The sequence below is a fragment of the Schistocerca nitens genome, chromosome 2 (assembly GCF_023898315.1).
Source record: "Schistocerca nitens isolate TAMUIC-IGC-003100 chromosome 2, iqSchNite1.1, whole genome shotgun sequence".
Taxonomy (NCBI): Eukaryota; Metazoa; Arthropoda; class Insecta; order Orthoptera; family Acrididae; genus Schistocerca; species Schistocerca nitens.
The window spans coordinates 1061868786-1061894021 of record NC_064615.1 but is presented as its reverse complement, the minus strand read 5'-3'; the positions used below and the strand labels follow the sequence as shown (position 1 = coordinate 1061894021).

General features: G+C 38.5%; 1 protein-coding gene across 1 annotated transcript in view; it reads right to left on the bottom strand.

The window, feature by feature from the left end:
• The window catches only part of LOC126237429 (smoothened homolog), a 119247-nt gene that overhangs the window by 42709 nt on the left and 51302 nt on the right, over positions 1-25236 (bottom strand). Inside the window, exon 6 of the mRNA XM_049947540.1 lies at positions 13172-13290. Within this exon, the coding sequence (XP_049803497.1) occupies positions 13172-13290 (119 nt within the window). The remainder of the gene's footprint in view (positions 1-13171; positions 13291-25236) is intronic.

Genomic DNA, 25236 nt, shown 5'->3' with positions numbered 1-25236 from the left:
ATAGCTAACACCTTGTTCAAGAATCACAAAAGAAGGTTGTATACATGGAAGAAGCCTGGAGATACTGACAGGCTTCAGATGGATTATATAATGGTAAGACAGAGATTCAGGATGCAGGTTTTAAATTGTAAGACACTTCCAGGGGCAGATGTGAACTCTGACCACAATCTATTTGTTATGAACTGTAGATTAAAACTGAAGAAACTGCAAAAAGGTGGGAATTTAAGGAGATGGGAACTGTATAAACTGACTAAACCAGAGGTTGTACAGAGTTTCAGGGGGAGTATAATAGAAAAATTGACAGGAATGGGGAAAGAAGAAGTAGAAGATGAATGGGTAGCTTTGAGGGATGAAGTAGTGAAGGCAGCAGAGGATCAAGTAGGTAAGAAGACGAGGGCTGGTACAAAACCTTGGGTAACAGAAGAAATATTGAATTTAATTGATGAAAGGAGAAAATATAAATATTCAGTAAATGAAGCAGGCAAAAAGGAATACAAACATCTCAAAAATGGGATCAACAGGAAGTGCAAAATGGCTAAGAAGGGATGGCTAGAGGACAAATGTAAGGATGTAGAGGCTTATCTCACTAGGGGTAAGATAGATACTGCCTACAGGAAAATTAAAGAGACCTTTGGAGAAAAGAGAACCACTTGTATGAATATCAAGAGCTCAGATGGAAACCCAGTTCTAAGCAAAGAAGGGAAAGCAGAAAGGTGGAAGGAGTATATAGAGGGTCTATACAAGGGTGATGTACTTGAGGACAGTATTATGGAAACGGAAGAGGATGTAGATGAAGATGAAATGGGAGATATGATACTGCATGAAGAGTTTTACAGAGTACTGAAAGACCTACGTCGAAACAAGACCAGGGAGTAGACAACATTCCATTAGAACTACTGATAGCCTTGGGAGAGCCAGTCCTGACAAAACTCTACCATCTGGTGAGCAAGATGTATGAGACCGGAGAAATACCCTCAGACTTCAAGAAGAATATAATAATTCCAATCCCAAAGAAAGCAGGTGTTGACAGATGTGAAAATTACCGAACTATCAGTTTAATAACTCACAGCTGCAAAATACCAACGTGAATTCTTTACAGACGAATGGAAAAATTGGTAGAAGCGGACCGCGGGGAAAATCAGTTTGGATTCCGTAGAAATATTGGAACACGTGAGGTAATACTGACCTTAAGACTCACCTTAGAAGAAAGATTAAGGAAAGGCAAACCTACGTTCCTAGCATTTGTAGACTTAGAGAAAGCTTTTGACAATATTGAGTGGGAATGCTCTCTTTCAAATTCTGAAGGTGGCAGGGGTAAAATACAGGGAGCGAAAGGCTATTTACAATTTGTACAGAAAGCAGATGACAGTTATAAGAGTCGAGGGGCATGAAAGGGAAGCAGTGGTTGGGAAAGGAGTGAGACAGGGTTGTAGCCTTTCCCCGAAGTTATCCCATCTGTATATTGAGCAAGCAGTAAAGGAAACAAAAGAAAAATTCGGAGTAGGGATTAAAATCCATGAAAAAGAAATAAAAACTTTGAGGTTCACCGATGACATTGTAATTCTGTCAGAGACAGCAGAGGACTTGGAAGAGCAGTTGAATGGAATGGACAGTGTCTTGAAAGGAGGATATAAGGTGAACATCAACAAAATCAAAACAAGGATAATGGAATGTAGTCGAATTAAGTCTGGTGATGCTGAGGGAAGCTGAGGGAATTAGATTAGGAAATTTGGGGAGCAAAATAACTGATGATGGTCGAAGTAGAGAGGATATAAAATGTAGACTGGCAATGGCAAGGAAAGCGTTTCTCAAGAAGAGAAATTTGTTAACATCGAGTATAGATTTAAGTGTCACGAAGTCGTATCTGAAAGTATTTGTATGGAGTGTAGCCATGTATGGAAGTGAAACGTGGACGATAAATAGTTTGGACAAGAAGAGAATAGAAGCTTTCGAAATGTGGTGCTACAGAAGAATGCTGAAGATTAGATGGGTAGATTACATAAAGAATTGGGGAGAAGAGGAGTTTGTGGCACAACTTGACTAGAAGAAGGGATCGGTTGGTAGGACATGTTCTGAGGCATCAAGGGATCACCAATTTAGTATTGGAGGGCAGCGTGGAGAGTAAAAATCGTAGAGGGAGACCAAGAGATGACTACACTAATCAGATTCAGAAGGATGTAGGTTGCAGTAGGTACTGGGAGATGAAGAAGCTTGCACAGGATAGAGTAGCATGGAGAGCTGCATCAAACCAGTCTTGTGACTGAAGACCAGAACAACAACATATTCTTCCACAAAAAGCATATTGCAGAGATCTGGCAGTTCCCCCGAAATTTCTCGGGGCAGGGGAGGGCGGACACCTGCGAGAGAATACATTAATAAATATCACAGTACACAGAGAAGTTCTCAACTGCTGTGTAAGTAACTTTGTCTACAGAATAGAAGGAGTGTGCTAGAAGGAAATCTTTCAGTTTGTATTTGTACGTGTATTCATAGTTTACCCCTCCATTTTTTCAGTCCTATTGGAAACCTACTGAAAAATAAACTTCATGAATAGTGCACGTCTTCTCTACAGTACTTAAGGAAGTGTTATCGAAGCACATTTTCAATCTACAGGCTTATTACGAATGATTGAAGCGATTTCACAGCTCTACAATAACTTTATTATTTGAGATATTTTCACAATGCTTTGCACACACATACAAAAACTCTAAAAGCTTTTTAGGCATTCACAAATGTTCGATATGTGCCCCTTTAGTGATTCGGCAGACATCAAGCCGATAATCAAGTTCCTCCCACACTCGGCGCAGCATGTCCCCATCAATGAGTTTGAAAGCATCGTTGATGCGAGCTCGCAGTTCTGGCACGTTTCTTGGTAGAGGAGGTTTAAACACTGAATCTTTCACATAACCCCACAGAAAGAAATCGCATGGGGTTAAGTCGGGAGAGCGTGGAGGCCATGACATGAATTGCTGATCATGATCTCCACCACGACCGATCCATCGGTTTTCCAATCTCCTGTTTAAGAAATGCCGAACATCATGATGGAGGTGCGGTGGAGCACCATCCTGTTGAAAGATGAAGTCGGCGCTGTCGGTCTCCAGTTGTGGCATGAGCCAATTTTCCAGCATGTCCAGATCAGATACACGTGTCCTGTAACATTTTTTTCGCAGAAGAAAAAGGGGCCGTAAACTTTAAACCGTGAGATTGCACAAAACACGTTAACTTTTGGTGAATTGCGAATTTGCTGCACGAATGCGTGAGGATTCTCTACAGCCCAGATTCGCACATTGTGTCTGTTCACTTCACCATTAAGAAAAAATGGTGCTTCATCACTGAAAACAAGTTTCGCACTGAACGCATCCTCTTCCATGAGCTGTTGCAACCGCGCCGAAAATTCAAAGCGTTTGACTTTATCATAGGGTATCAGGGCTTGTAGCAATTGTAAATGGTAAGGCTTCTGCTTTAGCCTTTTCCGTAAGATTTTCCAAACTGTCGGCTGTGGTACGTTTAGCTCCCTGCTTGCTTTATTCGTCGACTTCCGCGGGCTACGCGTGAAACTTGCCCGCACGCGTTCAACCGTTTCTTCGCTCACTGCAGGCTGACCTGTTGATTTCCCCTTACAGAGGCATCCAGAAGCTTTAAACTGCGCATACCATCGCCGAATGGAGTTAGCAGTTGGTGGATCTTTGTTGAACTTCGTCTTGAAGTGTCGTTGCACTGTTATGACTGACTGATGTGAGTGCATTTCAAGCACAACATACACTTTCTCGGCTCCTGTCGCCATTTTGTCTCACTGCGCTCTCGAGCGCTCTGGCGGCAGAAATCTGAAGTGCGGCTTCAGCCGAACAAAACTTTATGAGTTTTTCTACGTATCTGTAGTGTGTCGTGACCATATGTCAATGAATGGAGCTACAGTGAATTTATGAAATCGCTTCAATCATTTGTAATAGCCCTGTAGTCTTCACTGAATGAATGTTGGCACCTCTTCAGAATGAGTCAATATTATATCAGGATGGCACAGTTATATTTCATGGACATGAACAACAGCCTACATGAAGTTTACGAACTGACACTGCAGATCAGTCTGACCTTTTTCTGGGCTAAGAATATTCTTGGTGGTTCACAAAGTTGCTCCACCATGTTTAATGCCAGACCACTGATATAATACATCTAGAAAAGCAAAAGGTCCAGAACAGAAGCCTGTGGCACCTCCCACCTTATATGATCCCAGTCAAATTCAAATTTCATCCCAGTTTGTTGACACTGGATGACAACATCCTGCTTCCTACTTTCAAATATGAAGTGAAGCATTGTTAAGCTTTTCCCCTAATTCCTTAACATTCCAACTTATGGTCCACACAATCAAATACTTCTGTTAAATCAAAGAAAATACCTACTGTTCTTAACTATTGTTTACCCCTGCAAATGACATGCGTGCACAGACCCATGCCCACCCACACACATCACACATACTGACTCCCCCCCCCCCCTCACACACACACACACACACACACACACACACACACACACACACACAGAAGTAATGCCTCTGAATTTTTTATGTGAAAACTCTTTAAAGTTTTATAAATAAAACAAATGTTATTAACATTCCACATATATGTTTTTCATATCTACATAATTGCAGCTGCCTGCTGTTAGATGGCTCCAAACTGTCATGAATATACCAGGGCTGCTGAAAGCCAGGACAGGGCCCAGGGATCCCATCTAAAATTATAGCACACCAATTTTTTTGTTATTTTAAAGAAGGTTTGACATGTTTTACACATAACACCATTCGAGGAATAATGTAGATGGACAAAAGATACTCATTGAGACAGAATACAGAATAAATGTTAATTTCTTATTGAACGCTAAATATATCTTTAAAAATGCAATTGGTCCATGCATGACAGTGTGCAGTACCTATATGTTCTGAAAAGCTGTGCACAAAAATGCAATTTTTCAGGGATCATATCTTGGGCTATACTGATCACAGAAACATGGGGGTCAACTGTTTTGGATAATCCTTGGTCTAGCGGCCATTTGTACACCGGTCGGAAGAATTGGCATACTGCAGCTACCCTACAGAACAGGGTCAAAATTTAAACATTGCCCACCATCTCCAGCCCAGGCAAATTGAGCAGATCGGTTGGTTTCTTTGTATTAGGTGTGGTCCAGAGTGGTCTTAAGGAGGCTTATCAAAGCACCATTTGTTATGTGCGATTCCTGAGAAAATCCCACAAACTACAGTTTTTTGGGTACAAATTGTGGTGATGTCCACTTCTGCAGTTTCTTTCCATGGCAGATCTTCAAAACCTTTATTATATGTTCTTAAGATAATATTCTCAGAGAACCTCAAAACTTTGATCAATATCATTATCAGTTACCGAGATGCAGAGGTTCAAAGTTGTCATACTTGTGTAGTAAAATATGCATATAATAACCAGCCAGACAAGTAAATAAAGATTCACTTGACTGGGTGGAGATATGGCAAAGGTTCTAGGGTCATTGAAGAGTTCTCAGGTCACCAAACTATGTTTTTAGTCAGCATTTTTCACCAGTAAAACTTAATTGTGTGCTGTCTCTGTATAATGGGCACTTCACACCTATACAAATATGCCCATAGTGGTACCGCAGAACAAAAAATAGGCTACAAAGGGTCTTAACACACTTGAAGAGAAAATGACAGCCAAAAACTATGCAAAACTGGAAATTCAGTAAAATATTGCTAAGAACATTTTTACTCTTTTGTGATACAAATCATAAACCACGCATTTTTGATTAATTGCTGTTGATGAGCAAAGTAATGAGAAAAAAGAACCATTGCGTGTTAACCTTATATCATGCATACTTATTTGTTGTTTATACTTGTCAAAGTACATAAATGTGTTGAAGTATATAACTAACTGTCACAACTTTACTGATCTATAGGAACTGTTTTATATAAGCTTCATACCCTACCGTTGCAGGAAAACAAGCAAACGAGCAGAAAAATGCCCCTGTTGGAGCAAAGGAAGGTGAATAAATCCATCTTGAAAAGACTGACAGAAAATTCGGGAACCAGCTGCCTGAGTTCTCATTCTTCCTCCTTTCTCCAAAATTTTTGACATGCTAACACATTCGCACTTTTTTTGTGCTGAAAGAGAGTAGCAGAGAGACAGTGATGATGGAAGATGGAGGAGACAGTGCCAGTTGGAGAGGAGGAGACAGAAGACGGTGATGGAAGGACAGAGAAAGTGTCATTGGAAGAGAAAGATGGATGAAGACAATAGCAGTAGATGCCAAAGAGAGAGGAGATATTAATGGTCTTTCCTTTATGGGGGACCACAGACGTGTAGAATTTTTTTAAACAAATTTCTATCACTTGACTGTTAATTATTCATTTATTTTACACAATAATGATTTTGGCTTTATAGCCATTCTTGAGTACATGTTGAAATGTTAAAATACGTCTGACCTGCCTGTGACACATCATCGTCTGGTCTTGAAAGTCTCTTCTGGTTTGCTGCTGGGATCGCCGAAATATCGAGTCAAGTTGATTTTAGGACCCGGAAGCAAACCTGAAGAGACTTTCAAGACTTATGCCAGGAAAGCCTACGTATTCACATTTTTCTGGTATTATACACCGATTGCGGTTTTTCACTGTGCACAATGCCAGCCATATTATGTGTGGGGTCCCGCCCATCCATCTCTTATAGGGTGCCTAAAGGATACTGCTTTCTCGGATAGCTATACAATTCAAGCAAATCACTTTAATAGTTTTTATTACGATAAAGAAGATTGACAATATTTAACTCTGAATTAAAAGAACGTGTCACAAGCAATTGGTGACATGCAAAGAAGTCAATGTCCATGTAAGCAATGGATATGGATCACTAATAACTGTTCCATGAGTGCTGGTCTACCACTGTGAGGATGAGGCTGGCAGGAGTGGTGCTTATGTTCTCTTCCTGTAGAGGCTGCTCCTGTTGTGGTGCAGTCTGGTCAGCAGGCTATTTATTGGCTGATGTTTCACAGCCTTTCTGCTCTTGTGTTCTTCATGTTCATATCAATATGCCAGAACATTATGCATCTTCAATAGGTACTCATACCCTGCAACACTATTAATCTCAGACCAGAAATACGTCCTTCCAATGATGACACGTCACAGACAGGTCAGACATAGTTGAACATTTCAACATAAACTTGAGAGTGGCTATACAGTCAAAATCATGACTGTTTAAAACAAATGAACAATTAACAGCCAAATGGCAGAAATTTCATGAGAGAGAGACAGAGAGATGTTGATGGTCAGTGAGAGACAGTGGCAGTAAAGGAGGAGAGATGCAGTAAAATAGAAGGAGAGATGCATGAAAATAGGAACAGTAGGAGGAAGAGAGAGAGGAGACAGTGTAGACAAAAAGCGAGATGAGTAGACACCATGACAGGTTTGGGGAGGGGTGGCTGGACCCTCCCAGACCAGCGAACTTTAAATGTAGGCATGGGAGGGCCACATTTGGGACTGATATTTTAAATACGTGGGTATAGGGGAAAAATAATCTGGACGTCCCAAAATTTTTGAGCTACTGAAGTATTGAGGAGACAGTGGCAGAGAAAAAGAAAGAGAAATGGAGACAGTGTCGGTGAGAGAAGAGAGAATGGCAGTGGGATATATGGTAAATCAATGGGAGAATAATGACACAATGAGAAGGCAAATAGACAGTGAGAGTGAGAGGGAGTTGCTGAGTATGAATGCTTCACTATAAAGAGAGACTGGGTCAAAGGATTTAGAATATTATGTATTAAAAAAGTAGGAATACAGTCACATGGCAAAATTTTTGGTGAGGAAGTTGGAATGAAGACTGATTCCCCACTTTTCTGTCAGTTTTTTTTAAGGATGAACATTTTTGCCTTTTATGTGATCTGTCAGGGGCATTTTTCCACTGGTTTATATGATGGTACTATATGTTGTACAAAATGTTGCTGGAAAATTTGAGCGAATTAACATTTGTTTGTTGTGAAATAGGTTGAATCTCAGAATGCAGCATTGTACACAAGTGTATCATCGAGCCACTATTAACAGTACTAACTTAGGTTGCATGATGGATGCAGTGTTACCCTGTATTGCAGAACATGTTAACATCAAAGTTCCTAATTTTCTGATGTGGTAGAAGACAAGAATGTAAACATTACTTATCAGTACACAGTGTCTGCTAATGCTATGTTTTCTGTACAAAAGGCAGTGCTCATCACTCCAATTTTAGATGCTTTTGCTTCAGCTGTTTTTCTTACATGGACACAAGGAACTACTGAATTTTTTCTCTTAGTTTCAGGCATTAAAATATATAACATTGTTTTTCTATGAAAGCGAGGAAACACAGGGTTCCTAATTATAGAATTTAAACTGAATGTTAAATTTTCTGTCTCACATAGGTAATTTTTTCCCAGCACATTTTCTGCATTCACATTTCTGGTTTCCACACACATTTTCAATCAGACTTAGAGTAGACTGGACTATCTACAAATTTAAATGATGTAGAAAGAAAACAGTAGTATACTTGTGTGATGCGCCTTTGTTAAGATCGTGCTCTACATTTCACACTCGTTTTGCAGTGAAGCACTTCCAGCACTATTATTACATCCCAGCGCAAGTTCAAAACAATGCGTTACTGGATACTGCTTTATTAAGAAAAATGGTAAATTTCATGCTCTCCTATTGTTTCAGGAAACTAGTAACAACTATTATGATACACCTTGTATAATGTTCTATAATGCTCAAAATTATTTGGAATGTAGTGAAACAAAAACTAGCCATAAACCATATTTCCAGATTCCCACTGCAGCTTTGAGAGAACAAACACACCAGATAAATCATGGAGGAGTGTATAAAAATTAAATATATCGGGAAAGAATACTAGCACCAAGGCGCTTCCATGGAGTAGGAGACTGAAAGAATAATAACAAATAGGTTTGAAAAGTAGTGACAAAGGCAGTTATCAGAGCCCAAGACCACAACAGCTAGGGAACCAGATGATAGCTCAACCATGACCTACATGACAAGGAAAAGAGAAAACTGATGTGACAGACAAACTTACATGCTCAGCTTCAAATGCTACTCAATAATGAATTATTGTAAAATGTATGTATGCTCCACTTAATTTTATTTTCTAAATTTGTTTAATTACTTTCAGTCCACTTTAAAACAGAAAGTTAAATGTTATACTGATTTATAAAATGATGAAATACCTGGTGCCAGTAATGCTGCAATATAGAGTGTTCTCTGGTGTGCCCACACATTTCTATAAATAGACATCAGTGCATTCTGATGTAAACCACCATTATTCACACACGGGTAACATATTACATTATAAACTATTTGCAGATAACACTGTCAATGGTGTTTTGTGAGCCTTTCTTTCTGGAAATGTTATGTCTAAAATCTTCACTGTTTCATGTCAGGTTTTCAAGTCAGGCACTAGATATAATGACATAAAATATGTTTAACTCGAATAAGTTAGCTCCTGCTTTCAACATGAAATGATTTCCTCTTCTTAGTGTGCACTACCCAAAATTGAGGATTGATATTAATTGCACTGGCAACAAATAGAATGGCGTCTCAATTTTCGCAAAGATATTTTAGGTCACTTACTAAGCTCTCAGAGTCTTTTACCTCAACACCAATAGTACTATTGCGAGCTTGTAGTAATTTGCTTCTCTAATCAACTGGTGACAGATGTGAAAATTACCGAACTATCAGTTTAATAAGTCATGGCTGCAAAATACTAACGCGAATTCTTTACAGACGAATGGAAAAACTAGTAGAAGCGGACCTCGGGGAAGATCAGTTTGGATTCCGTAGAAATGTTGGAACACATGAGGCAATACTAACCTTACGACTTATCTTAGCAGAAAGATTAAGAAAAGGCAAACCTATGTTTCTAGCATTTGTAGACTTAGAGAAAGCTTTTGATAATGTTAACTGGAATACTCTCAAATTCTGAAGGTGGCAGGGGTAAAATACAGGGAGCGAAAGGCTATTTACAATTTGTACAGAAACCAGGTGGCAGTTATAAGAGTCGAGGGGCATGAAAGGGAAGCAGTGGTTGGGAAAGGGGTGAGACAGGGTTGTAGCCTCTCCCCGATGTTATTCAATCTGTATATTGAGCAAGGAGTAAAGGAAACAAAAGAAAAATTTGGAGTAGGTATTAAAATTCATGGAGAAGAAATAAAAACTTTGAGGTTCGCCGATGACATTGTAATTCTGTCAGAGACAGCAAAGGACTTGGAAGAGCAGCTGAACGGAATGGACAGTGTCTTGAAAGGAGGATATAAGATGAACATCAACAAAAGCAAAACAAGGATAATGGAATGTAGTCAAATTAAATCGGGTGATGCTGAGGGGATTAGATTAGGAAAGGAGTTTTGCTATTTGGGGAGCAAAATAACTGATGATGGTCGAAGTAGAGAGGATATACAGTGTAGACTGGCAATGGCAAGGAAAGCGTTTCTGAAGGAGAGAAATTTGTTAACATCGAGTATAGATTTAAGTGTCAGGAAGTCTTTTCTGAAAGTATTTGTATGGAATGTAGCCATGTTTGGAAGTGAAACATGGACGATAAGTAGTTTGGACAAGAAGAGAATAGAAGCTTTCAAAATGTGGTGCTACAGAAGAATGCTGAAGATAAGGTGGGTAGATCACGTAACTAATGAGGAGGTATTGAATAGGATTGGGGAGAAGAGAAGCTTGTGGCACAACTTGACTAGAAGAAGGGATCGGTTGGTAGGACATGCTTTGAGGCATCAAGGGATCACAAATTTAGCATTGGAGGGCAGCGTGGAGGGTAAAAAGCGTAGAGGGAGACCAAGAGATCAGTACACTAAGCAGATTCAGAAGGATGTAGGTTGCAGTAGGTACTGGGAGATGAAGAAGCTTGCACAGGATAGAGTAGCATGGAGAGCTGCATCAAACCAGTCTCAGGACTGAAGACCACAACAACAACAACAATCAACTGGTGCCACAACTTTACCTAAACAGATGCCATGATTAAACAGCCGAATGATCTCACATAATCCAAAACACCCCATACCAAAGAACGTGTTTCAGATGACAAATTTAACTTATGGAGAGTTTCAACAGCAATGGAAAGCTTATCCAAGAGAGCTGCAATTGGTATTGCAGCCTCAACCTGAGCATTCAAACATGTATATAAAGATCTACCGACACATGGTTTCAGTATTTTCTAGCATTGTGGACTGCTATTGGACAGGTCGCAAAAAAAATTTAATCTCTCCAAATAAAGTGTCTGCTTCATGGCAACACTCAGTTGCTTGTATTCCACATAAGGATACAACATGTAAATGGAGGACATTTTACAAGAGGATTTCACTGAAGAAAATGCATCTGATCTCCTACATATGACCCTCTAATATTACTTCTGCTATTATAACCTTGTCTGCTGCATTCACTAATAGGAACTGAATGTTTCACAAGTATTGATCGAATTAAATGTGCAATAGCAATTCTTGTTTTCTGGTTATAATCTGCAAATTCCAAAAATCATTCGTTAATTTAATATTTATCAGTTTCCTTAAATAAATATAACATACGATTAATATTATTTGTTCAATATAATTTGAATCAGGAGTTGCAGCAAAAATAATTAAATAATGATTCTCATTTTCTCTCTGTTCCAAGACAGCACCACTGACATGATGGGCACAACTAGAAATAAATTCATTTTGAGTGTCACATGACAGTTAATGCATCTGTAGATGCTTTCTAGATTCTTGTTGGTCTCTGGCCTTACTAATGTACTGGATCATAGTGGACTCAAGAGTTCTAATATTCAGAGGGAATTTCTATTATTTGGATTTGCAATTTTCTGATGGTGGTGGTGGTGGTTAGTGTTTAACATCCCGTCGACAACGAGGTCATTAGAGACGGAGCGTAAGCTCGGGTTAAGGAAGGATTGGGAAGGAAATCCCAGCATTTGTCTGAAACGATTTAGGGAAATCACGGAAAACCTAAATCAGGATGGCCGGAGACGGGATTGAACCGTCGTCCTCCCGAATGCGAGTCCAGTGTGCTAACCACTGCGCCACCTCGCTCGGTGCAATTTTCTGAGCTGAACCTCTGAACAACTAGCCTCTTTGACCAAGAAATAACTGCACATCAAGTGCTATTCTACGGATCAGCAAAAGAACATTACCTCTTAATTTCCAAGCATCAGCATACCTCTTTTATGCCATTTCATTTCTTCACTTTCAAGATTCTTCCAGGACAGTGTTTTACAAATAGAAATATTTTATTTTGTGGTTACTCTTGAATGCAAAATATTTTGTGTATACTCATTTTTCGTATATATAACCTTGTGATGAAATCAAAAATGCCTTACTTCTGAATGTTTTTGGTGAACCTACCAAATTATAATGATGTTTCACAGCTATCGACATGTACATTTGTTGGGGAAATGTTTCAATTGGATTTCCAGCAACATTTAAAGAAAGCACTTTTTTTACTCCATGACAAAGTGGTTTTAGTGCACAATATCTAAAGAAGATATAGTGCATTCAAGATTAAATATGAAATGGAATTGCATGCAACTGGACTGCGTCACTCATAAAACTGCAAATGAAACATCACGGAATTTGAGTAACACACATCAGTGTAAAAACCTGAAAAGATATTCCTTAGGTATTTTAACAATGACATAGACCGGAAAAATAAACTAGCTTTCCCTCAAATTCTTTGTCGGTAGGTAGTTTGAAGTCACCAACTGAAATTAAAAATTGTGAATTTGTTTCAAAAGGTATTTGACCACAACAACATGAGCATGTGCATTCCACTCTTGTTTTTATTCAGGCTGTTAGTGACTTGAAATGGAAATTACCCTCAATTATTTGTAAGTAGTGGCTTAACTGTTAATTTAAGACTGCAGGATTTCAAAGAGGTTTTTTCAAGAAATGACTCACATGTAGTCAATGTGTAGTATAGAAAAACTGTGGATTAGCCAGAAAACAACATTTTTCTCCCTCTCAAAGGCACTGCCTCAGTAATGATACACTGACAGCTATGCAGTGACAGGCAAGCAAAAGCAAATATTTACTGCCCTGAGAAATGATTCTGGAATTTTATTACACTAAGCATGCTACTTAGTTTAGTACTGAAAGGCTCTTCATATGTATTACTTACCTAATGCTTGGAAACTTAAGTGCCACGCATATGTAAGAATGACGAACCACACCACAGCTGCCATTAAGAAATAATAAACCACCACAAAGATTATTACACATGACAGGTTTTCTCCAGCACTGAAAACGAAAGTTAATCATTATTTTAAAAAAGAAAAAGTAATTACTTCTAATAAAAACTGTTGCAAAAATATAGCTTCAAAAATAAACTGAGATAAATGAATAAAATATAATAATAATATATAAAACTGAAATACATTACGGCAACATAGATATGGGGACAATATATATTAGGTTCTTACAAGTCCTATTATAAGCTCTGTTAATATCGAATAATTAAGAAACAAGTATATGGAAGGTGAGAAGATCAGAATACAAAGATGTAACCACTAATAATCTTTATGACACATACAGTGCAATAGTGAATGGCATGTAAGAGCACCCAACAGCAATACTGTACTTATATTTCTCTTTATTTATCCATCTATCATTGCTCTAGTAACAGTTTCAAAATAAGAATTTGTACTCACTTCTGTGAGGTCCCAGCTACTTTCTGATCATTAAACATATCTTTTAATGGCAGAAATGGTCCAATAGCTACCATTAAGAAATAACACATGATCATGACATTTTGTTAAAGGAATCATCAGTGAGTATTTAATTATTCATGCTTTCAGTACCCCAAAACTTCTCTGGAAACAAGACTGTCTGCCACAGATTGTGTGTTTTAGGAAATGACATCTAATACACTACCTGGATGTTGAACTTTGATCGCGCGCGCGCACACACACACACACACACACACACACACACACACACACACACACACACACACGACCACAGTCTCTGGCTGCCGAGGCCAGCCGAATTTAGGTGAAAGCCTTTTTTGGTGGAATGCTTACTTTTTTGACAGTCTTTTTGTTGCACCTATCTGTGACTCAACATCTCCACTATATGGTGAGTAGCAACCTCATGTCATTGATGTAATGATACCTGACACAATTAGCTATCACAGCTGTACAATACTGTAATACTTCATTAGATGACCCTTACATAACTGTAATAAGTCTTTCTTCAGTGGTATACCCTGACTATTTACCTGCCACCACAGCTACCCTGCAAACAACTGTGACTGATGGGTGGATACATTCCAGTGCTACAAGCATCTCCCACTGGAGTACATGATGGTAATCCAAATACTCATCTGGTAATCCAAATACTGGTCTGGTAATCCAAATACTGGGCACTGTGCTCATTGTGTGTATGGAAGATTCCTGACAATAATATAAACAGAGTAGCCTCCTGCAGCTATGATGGAAACGTAAGATGGGAACTTGATGTACTGGGATTGCCACGAGAGGTGTCACCTCGCCAGCAGCACTGCAGTCACCATTAACACCACTGCAATCTAGAGCAGTGCTGTCCCTCCATGAGTCATGTGCACTCAGAGCAACACACGGATAGCTTTCTGCTTGGCAGGTATTTAAGGTCCTGCTTGAGCACTACAAAAGCAGTTCAGTTTGCTGAGCTGACCAAGCGTCATCTCTCTGAAGCAACTGTACAGACAGACAACAAACAGTTCCAGTGCTGAACAGGACCCACTTGAAGCCACTTCACCTCCTGGACACCAGTGCCTTCAGAGACCTCTGCAAGCAGTGAGCAGTCCATGATGAGCAATGCTCAATGACCTACACCTCAATGGATTCCAGTGCCAGGATCTATTATACAATGGTAATAGACTACTTCTGTGATTGGGCATTTTGGACAGCCGTCCAAACTATGGTCTGTTATGTCATAAAAATTAATTCTGTAAGACTTACAGTGGGAGTGTTTAATGGTGAGCTGCAATTAAGAGTGGTCACTGGTTATCAAACTGCACAACAGCTACCAATTAATATTTCATTCAAAAGTCTTGTGTCTCTGTAACTGATTTAACTGCAATTGTGGAGGTTAACGAGACATTCCTGTGTTTATGTTATTGCTGATGAAGAGTTTGTTATTATTTTTCTACATGGGATCCTCTTATTTCTGTGTGAGCCCATAAGAAAATTATTACCAACATATTAAATTAAAATTATGAAGATGCATTTACTGTATATATCTTGCAGGACATTGACAATTATTTGGAAAACTGCTCCTTAAATCCTTTATCTGTCCCAATGAACACATTTCTCTGTAAAAACAGACACATGTAGCAACCAAAAGTGCAGATTATCTCCCATTAAACTACAGATTTAATGTACTGTTCATCAAAATACATTGTCACATTTGCAGCACATTTATCTCCATAACACTGAGTGGTAACATAAGTGCTGGTGCACTATGTGTCACTTCAGATACAGAGTATATAAAACTGTGTTTCATTTTACATTGGAAACTAGTTGCTCTTACATATGGTAACAGGAGTTTCTACCTTAGGGGTGATCATGTAATTCATTCATAATTTTTATCATCAGTGGTGGCATGCCTGAACACAATCAACTTCATTCAAGGTCTCCATTGTTGTGACAGCAGAAAAGTTTTAGTAAATTCATCAAAGTCCGGAATACCCTCGAGTCCTGAAATGTTTTGCACTAGTTTTGAAGCAATTCATTTTGTTATTTTCCAGTAACCTGGAACTTGTAATTGATTCATATGGATGTAGAACTAGAAAGACTTAGTGATACTGTGTGACCATTGTCTTGTAGTTAGTCAAGAAATAAAACAAGAATCTTTGGCCGGCATGCTCAAATAGCTGCATTCAACATCCAGTTAGCACAGAAATAAATGAATTTAGGTTCCTGTTAAATTTCATTCACATTTGTATTCCTTGACACACAATTCATTGTTTAGACTACTCTTTCAATAAAGTAATTGTTAGTGGAGCGAGTGACATGCGTTGCAAATTAATCTGTGTTATTTTCAATATGTCAGTGCTGCAACTCAGGTTCAAGAGATCCAAAGGAAACTTTGTTTGCTGTTTGCAAGCAATCACAGTTTCTACCCTCACCCCAAGCACTGATGAGACTGAGATGGGTGGGGCAGGGGGCAGGGAGAATTATTCCAAGTATGGGAAGTTAAGGTGGTGCAACTGCATCATACACACATAGGCAATGGTCATTCCATGCTAGATACATCAGTTCTCCACTGACTACTGAAGTTAGGCTGGTTTGCACTTGGATGAGTGACCACCTGGAAACACTGGGTCTATTGCTCAGAGAAATGGCTTACAATAGAAAGACTTTTATCAGACAGCTGAATCATATGACATCAACATTATTATTATTGCAGTATTGGTCGCTATCCAGTCAGCCGCACTTTCAAATATGCGTGCCACCAGTTACGCCCCCATGTTTCCTACAGCCACCACTGCGCCATGAGGGTGCTGCCACGAATGATTACGCCACTGCCAATGAGATGCTAGCATCCCCTGTCCGGAGCTCCAGCGGTGGGTGTACTAAGTTCGAACATTAATACACTGAGCCCATTTTGTGTGTTTGCCTGTTGGGTAACATTTACAGACTTTTATAGTGGCGAGTGCTCATGATCTACTGAATAGGCATTTATGGAAAAAGAGACAGATTTATAAATCTTTTGTATTTCTTTATATTTCTAAATTCAGATCTACTCTTAGCATCTGACACTGCAACTACAGCAACAAAGTTATGTATTATTTTTACTATTTGATATTAGATGCAGTATAAATTAACATCTGAATCCTCTGTTCCTGAACAGCATCGTTCCTTGCTCTTGGACCCACAAAAGAGCCAAATAAAGTGCAAGATAGTTGTAACTACTACTACTACTACTACTACTACTATTATTATTATTATTTCTTTCTTGTCTCAGACGTCATGTCTGGTTAAAAATGGAAGGTGACGCGGACCTTGATCAAGCGTGACTTCCTTTTAACTGTACGGTATATGTTACATTGCATTTAGGAACTTTCGGGTAATTGAACAAGTGTCAATAATTACAGATTTCTGTAGTTGTATATATAAGTTTGGATGTAGCTGTATTGCATTGATGTACTGGTGGATATTGTGTGGTATGACTCCTGTAGTTGATAGTATAATTGGTATAATGTCAACTTTATCCTGATGCCTCATGTCCTTGACTTCCTCAGCCAGCTGGATGTATTTTTCAATTTTTTTCTCCTGTTTTCTTTTGTATATTTGTTGTATTGGGTATGGATATTTCGATTAGTTGTGTTAATTTCTTCTTTTTATTGGTGAGTATGATGTCAGTTTTGTTACGTGGTGTTGTTTTATCTGTTATAATGGTTCTGTTCCAGTATAATTTGCATTCATCGTTCTCCAGTACATTTTGTGGTGCATACTTGTATGTGGGAACATGTTGTTTTATAAGTTTATGTTGTAAGGCAAGTTGTTGATGTATTATTTTTGCTACATTGTCATGTCTTCTGGGGTATTCTGTATTTGCTAGTATTGTACATCCACTTGTGATGTGATCTACTGTTTCTATTTGTTGTTTGCAAAGTCCGCATTTATCTGTTGTGGTATTGCTGTAATATCTGGTGTTTATTGTTTGATCCTGTATTGCAATCATGAATCCTTCCGTCTCACTGTATATATTGCCTTTTCTTAGCCATGTGTTGGATGCGTCTTGATCGATGTGTGGCTGTGTTAGATGATACGGGTGCTTGCCATGTAGTGTTTTCTTTTTCCAATTTACTTTCTTCGTATCTGTTGATGTTGTGTGATCTAAAGGGTTGTAGAAGTGGTTATGAAATTGCAGTGGTGTAGCCGATGTATTTATATGAGTGATTGCTTTGTGTATTTTGCTAGTTTCTGCTCGTTCTATAAAGAATTTTCTTAAATTGTCTACCTGTCCATAATGTAGGTTTTTTATGTCGATAATTCCCCTTCCTCCTTCCTTTCTGCTTAATGTGAATCTTTCTGTTGCTGAATGTATGTGATGTATTCTATATTTGTGGCATTGTGATCGTGTAAGTGTATTGAGTGCTTCTAGGTCTGTGTTACTCCATTTCACTACTCCAAATGAGTAGGTCAATATTGGTATAGCATAAGTATTTATAGTTTTTGTCTTGTTTCTTGCTGTCAATTCTGTTTTCAGTATTTTTGTTAGTCTTTGTCTATATTTTTCTTTTAGTTCTTCTTTAATATTTGTATTATCTATTCCTATTTTTTGTCTGTATCCTAGATATTTATAGGCATCTGTTTTTTCCATCGCTTCTATGCAGTCGCTGTGGTTATCCAATATGTAATCTTCTTGTTTAGTGTATTTTCCCTTGACTATGCTATTTTTCTTACATTTGTCTGTTCCAAAAGCCATATTTATATCATTGCTGAATACTTCTGTTATCTTTAGTAATTGGTTGAGTTGTTGCTTTGTTGCTGCCAGTAGTTTTAGATCATCCATGTATAGCAGATGTGTGATTTTGTGTGGGTATGTTCCAGTAATATTGTATCCATAATTTGTATTATTTAGCATGTTGGATAGTGGGTTCAGAGCAAGGCAGAACCAGAAAGGACTTAATGAGTCTCCTTGGTATATTCCACGCTTAATATATATTGGCTATGATGTGATATTATTTGAATTTGTTTGGATATTAAGTGTGGTTTTCCAATTTTTCATTACTATGTTTAGGAACTGTATCAATTTAGGATCTACTTTGTATATTTCCAATATTTGTAGTAACCATGAGTGGGGTACACTATCAAAAGCTTTTTGGTAATCAATGTATGCATTGTGTAGCGACCTTTGTTTAGTTTTAGCTTGATATGTCACCTCTGCATCTATTATCAGTTGCTCTTTACATCCTCGTGCTCCTTTGCAACAGCCTTTTTGTTCTTCATTTATAATTTTGTTCTGTGTCGTATGTGTCATTAATTTCTGTGTAATGACTGAAGTTAATATTTTGTATATTGTTGGTATGCATGTTATGGGGCGATATTTAGCTGGGTTTGCTGTGTCTGCTTGATCTTTAGGTTTCAGATAAGTTATTCCTTGTGTAAGTGTATCAGGGAATGTGTATGGGTCTGCAATGTAACTGTTAAATAATTTAGTTAGATGTGAATGTGTTGAGGTGAATTTCTTTAGCCAGAAATTTGCTATTTTATCTTTTCCAGGGGCTTTCCAATTGAGAGTAGAATTAATTGCTTGGGTAACTTCATGTTGCAAAATTATCACTTCAGGCATTTGTGGTATCATCTTGTACGTATCTGTTTCTGCTTGTATCCACCGTGCATGCCTGTTATGTTGTACCGGGTTTGACCATATGTTGCTCCAGAAGTGTTCCATGTCTGTTATGTTTGGTGGATTGTCTATTTTAATGTGTGTGTTATCTGTTGTCTGGTAAAATTTCTTTTGGTTTGTGTTGAATGTTTGGTTTTGTTTCCTTCTATTTTCACTTTTTTTGTATCTTCTAAGTCGTTTGGCCAATGCTTGTAATTTCTGCTTCTTTTCATCTAATTGCTCTATCACTTCTTGTTGTGAGATTTTACCTAACCTTTTTCGTTTTTTTCTGACATTTCATTTCTTATAAATTGTGTTAGCTGTCCGATGTCTTTTCTCAGTTTTTCTATTCTGATCTGTAGCCTGTGTTGCCATGCTGGTTTTGTGGGTTTCTTCTGTGTGTTGGTTGGTTCTGATCTCTGCCTAGTGTGTATATTTAGTGTAGTGAGTGCTCCTATATAAACCAGTAGTTGTAACTCTTCCATAGTTGTGTTTTCATTTATTTTGTTGTGTATGATTGTGTTGATAGTTTTTATTGTTGTTTCGACTTGTGGGTTATTTGGCGGTCTATGCAAGAATGGTCTAATGTCTGTATTTGTGTCTTTGTATTATATATATGTCAGCTGAAATTTTTCTTCTATATCTAACATGTGTGTCACTTCGTGTTCTATTTGTGCTTGTTCTGGTGGCTGTCTTAAGATTTCGTTTTCCTCTGACTGTTTAATTGATGCGTGTTGTTCTTTGTTTGTTTGCTCTGGGATGTTTGAGTCCATTACTGTATTTTCTTCTTCTTCCGATTGCACATTATTTTGTTCCAGTATTTGTTGAACTTGTTGTTTGATGTTTTCTAATTCTGACTGGGGTATCCTGTTATTTTTTATTATTACACGGATTAAGAAAAGGCAAACCTACGTTTCTAGCATTTGTAGACTTAGAGAAAGCTTTTGACAACGTTAACTGGAATACTCTCTTTCAAATTCTGAAGGTGGCAGGGATAAAATACAGGGAGCGAAAGGCTATTTACAATTTGTACAGAAACCAGATGGCAGTTATAAGAGTCGAGGGGCATGAAAGGGAAGCAGTGGTTGGGAAAGGAGTGAGACAGGGTTGTAGCCTCTCCCCGATGTTATTCAATCTGTATATTGAGCAAGCAGTAAAGGTAACAAAAGAAAATTTCGGAGTAGGTATTAAAATTCATGGAGAAGAAGTAAAAACTTTGAGGTTCACCGATGACATTGTAATTCTGTCAGAGACAGCAAAGGACTTGGAAGAGCAGTTGAACGGAATGGACAGTGTCTTGAAAGGAGGATATAAGATGAACATCAACAAAAGCAAAACGAGGATAATGGAATGTAGTCAAATTAAATCGGGTGATGCTGAGGGGATTAGATTAGGAAATGAGACACTTAAAGTAGTAAAGGAGTTTTGCTATTTAGGGAGTAAAATAACTGATGAGGGTCGAAGTAGAGAGGATATAAAATGTAGACTGGCAATGGCAAGGAAATCGTTTCTGAAGAAGAGAAATTTGTTAACATCGAGTATAGATTTAAGTGTCAGGAAGTCGTTTCTGAAAGTATTTGTATGGAGTGTAGCCATGTATGGAAGTGAAACATGGACGATAACCAGTTTGGACAAGAAGAGAATAGAAGCTTTCGAAATGTGGTGCTACAGAAGAATGCTGAAGATAAGGTGGGTAGATCATGTAACTAATGAGGAGGTATTGAATAGGATTGGGGAGAAGAGAAGTTTGTGGCACAACTTGACTAGAAGAAGGGATCGGTTGGTAGGACATGTTTTGAGGCATCAAGGGATCACAAATTTAGCATTGGAGGGCAGCGTGGAGGGTAAAAATCGTAGAGGGAGACCAAGAGATCAATACACTAAGCAGATTCAGAAGGATGTAGGTTGCAGTAGGTACTGGGAGATGAAGAAGCTTGCACAGGATAGAGTAGCATGGAGAGCTGCATCAAACCAGCAGATATTCCCATAGGTGGCAATGTGTTGCATGAGAAGGCACGAGATATTGCACTGAGGATGGGTTATAATAACTTCAGTGCATCTAATGGCCAGCTAGATCGTTTTAAAAAACGTCACAATCTCTCAACCCAAAATTTAAGTGGAGAAACTGTATTTGTGAACAATGAAAGTGTGGAGCATTGGAAAAGTTATACTTTGCCACGTCTGATACAAGGGTATGATTTCAAAAACATTTTTAATGCCAATGAGACTGGTGTATTTTATAACATCCTTCCATCTAAAACACTTTCAATGAAAGGTGAAAATTGTCATGGGGAACAAAAAAGTAAAGAGAGAATGACAGCATTATTGTGCGTGAACAATGACGGAAGTGAAAAGTTGCCACCTTTAATTAGTGGTAAATTTAAAACTCCAAGGTGTTTTAAGAACATAAAGACACATCCGTGCAAATATGAGTTTAACAAAAATGCCTGGATGACGACAGATATTTTTATAACGTTTCTGAGGAGCTTGGACTCAAAGATGGGTGCAGCAGGAAGAAAGATTGTACTTATCCTAGATAGATGCCCTGCTCACCCCAAAGGTACCTCATTTTTAAGAAATATAAATGGTGTGTACCTTCCTGATAACTGCACAAGTCACTTGCAACCACTGGACTTAGGCATAATCCATTCAGTTAAAGCTAATATAGAATGGCTCTAGTGCAGAAATCAATTTCATTCTTGCAGAGGAAGCAAGTTATGAAATTGAATATTTTACAGGCCATGCATATGTTTGTTCCCGCCTGGAATGCAGTCACACAGCAGACTGTCATATAAACTGCTTTGCAAATGCTGGCTGTGAAGCAACATCGTTTGTGGAGGAAGATATCCCTGAAGAAGATTGGAATGTTATAGATGTTCCTGAGACTGTGACATTCCAAGATGATAATGTGATGATAATGTACGTATTTCTACACCCACTATGGACATGAGTGAGCTGTTTGCTGCTGATATTGGTGAAAAACCTGGAATTGGTGGTGGCAGTGGTGGTGACGAGGATGATGATGATGATAATGATGATGATGAAGATGTGGACTCACCAACACCAAGTTTTTCTGCAGCTGTGGAAGGAATTGAGACTGTTAGAAGGTATTTCTCATCCTTCTTTGTGGATGAGTCAGTTCTTAACAGCATTAACCAGCTGCAGCGACAACTTCTAGGAGTACGCTGTGCTGGAAGGAAGCAGCAGACTACTCTTCTAGATTTTTTTCAGAAATAAAGACAGTATAGCAGTTTTATTCATTATTGTGATATCCAATTCATTGATTGCCATTAGCTAAATAAAATTTTCTCCTTTTAAATGAAGATACCAGTTGGTGACTTTTGATGTGATATAGCATCCAAAACATCTTGAAAAAAAGTGTTATAAATATATCGAGTAGTTTTAAATTTGCCAAGAAACATTTTCATGTTCACTGTATTTTTGTATGCAGCACACGGTGAGCTTGTGATTATGGAGTATTTATATGGCCCAAATAGCCTAGGTTCCAATTTTGATTCTGGAACACTTATTTAGTGCATTTTGACCTAAACCCTTATTTACGGAAAACCCTCTTCTAAGGCACAAATTTTTTGGTCCCCTGAGATTCGTTAAAAAGGGGTTTTACTGTATATGCATTATACAATCTGTAGGTTGGAATAAGGTCACTCGCTGTTATTTGGATGGAGGAAATCAATCTAGTTTTATCAGTTAAATTCTGACTGAAAGTCTGCACCTTTGAGGCTAGTACTGTCACATCATGTCACACACACACACCACACACACACACACACCACATAGTTGAGCTCAATCTGAGGTATACGTACAATGGTGGTTAAAAACCTAATGTATTGAGAGATCTTACAGATGTACAAATACCCTCTGTGGCTCAAAATCCATATCTAGATAGAAGAAACGATCAAAGCTTTCAAACCGCACCAGTTCATGCAGGTATCTGTGCTGCTGCACTTCAAAATACAGTCACAACGTGAAGACACTGGATTGAAAGAAAACAAGACAACTAGTGGAAGTTTATGGAGCATGTGTTATGTCATGAAAACAAATGTGGTGTTGGTGCCATGAAACTGGGAAAGGAAAAGGCAGAAGAAATGTGAGAGATGAGCAAAAGTTGGGGTGGCCAGCATTCACCTCAGGTAATATATGACATGTCGAAGCATTGAGTCATGCCAACTGTCACATTAATGTTGAATATGGCTGTCATTTGCCCTCTTGTATCTGCCATTTTGCTCCTTTTAGTTTTGTTGCTTTTTTCAAATTCCCTCTTACACTCAGTTCATCATATTCCATAGCGATCGTAATGCCAGCACATATAATGGCAAGTTGAGATTCTTACTCATTTTGAAGTTCAATGACTGTGCTGCTTTTGTTTTGTTTTGTTTAGCATATGTTTTATTGCTTTTGGAAATTTCCAAAGCCCAAATACTTTCCAGAAACTAAAGAAACATCCACAGAACAAAATAGTCCTATGAAACAAAGAGATTCTGCACTGTTGAAGGAATTACACACACCTAATGTCATGGGTAGCTTGAAATAGTGAAGGCAGCAGAGGATAAAGTAGGTAAAAAGATGAGGGCTAGTAGAAATCCTTGGGTAACAGAAGATATATTGAATTTAATTGATGTAAGGAGAAAATATAAAAAAGCAGTAAATGAAGCAGACAAAAAGGAAAAGAAATTTCTCAAAAATGAAATCGACAGGAAGTGCAAAATGGCTAAGCAGGGATGGCTAGAGGACAAATGTAAGGATGTAGAGGCTTATCTCACTAGGGGTAAGATAGATACTGCCTACAGGAAAATTAAAGAGACCTTTGGAGAGAAGAGAACCACTTGTATGAATATCAAGAGCTCAGATGGAAACCCAGTTCTAAGCAAAGAAGGGAAAGCAGAAAGGTGGAAGGAGCATATAGAGGGTCTATACAAGGGTGATGTACCTGAGAACAGTATTATGGAAATGGAAGAGGATGTAGATGAAGATGAAATGGGAGATATGATACTGCGTGAAGATCATAGCGTGTAGGCTTTCACGGCCGGCGTCTTCAGTAATTAAAACTTCCGGGCTAAGAGGCCGTGGTCCAATAGTAGAAATACTTCTCCCTGACATTTCGTTGCCCGCAGCTGGCAACAAAACGCCAGGGAGAAGTATTTCTACTATTGGACCACGGCCTCTTAGCCCGGAAGTTTTAATTACTGACTGCGTGAAGAGTTTGACAGAGCACTGAAAGACCTAAGTCGAAACAAGACCAGGGAGTAGACAGCATTCCATTAGAACTACTGATAGCCTTGGGAGAGCCAGTCCTGACAAAACTCTACCATCTGGTGAGCAAGATGTACGAGACCAGAGAAATACCCTCAGACTTCAAGAAGAATATAATAATTCCAATCCCAAAGAAAGCAGGTGTTAACAGATGTGAGAATTACCAAACTATCAGTTTAATAAGTCACGGCTGCAAAATACTAACGCGAATTCTTTACAGACGAATGGAAAAACTGGTAGAAGCCGACCTCGGGGAAGATCAGTTTGGATTCTGTAAAAATGTTGGAACACGTGAGGCAATACTGACCTTATGACTTATCTTAGAAGATAGATTAAGGAAAGGGAAACCTATGTTTCTATCATTTGCAGACTTAGAGGAAGCTTTTGACAATGTTGACTGGAATGCTCTCTTTCAAATTCTGAAGGTGGCAGGGGTAAAATACAGGGAGCGAAAGGCTATTTACAATTTGTACAGAAATCAGATCGCAGTTATAAGAATCGAGGGGCATGAAAAGGGAAGCAGTGGTTGGGAAGGGAGTGAGACAGGGTTGTAGCCTATCCCCGATGTTATTCAATCTGTATATTGAGCAAGTAGTA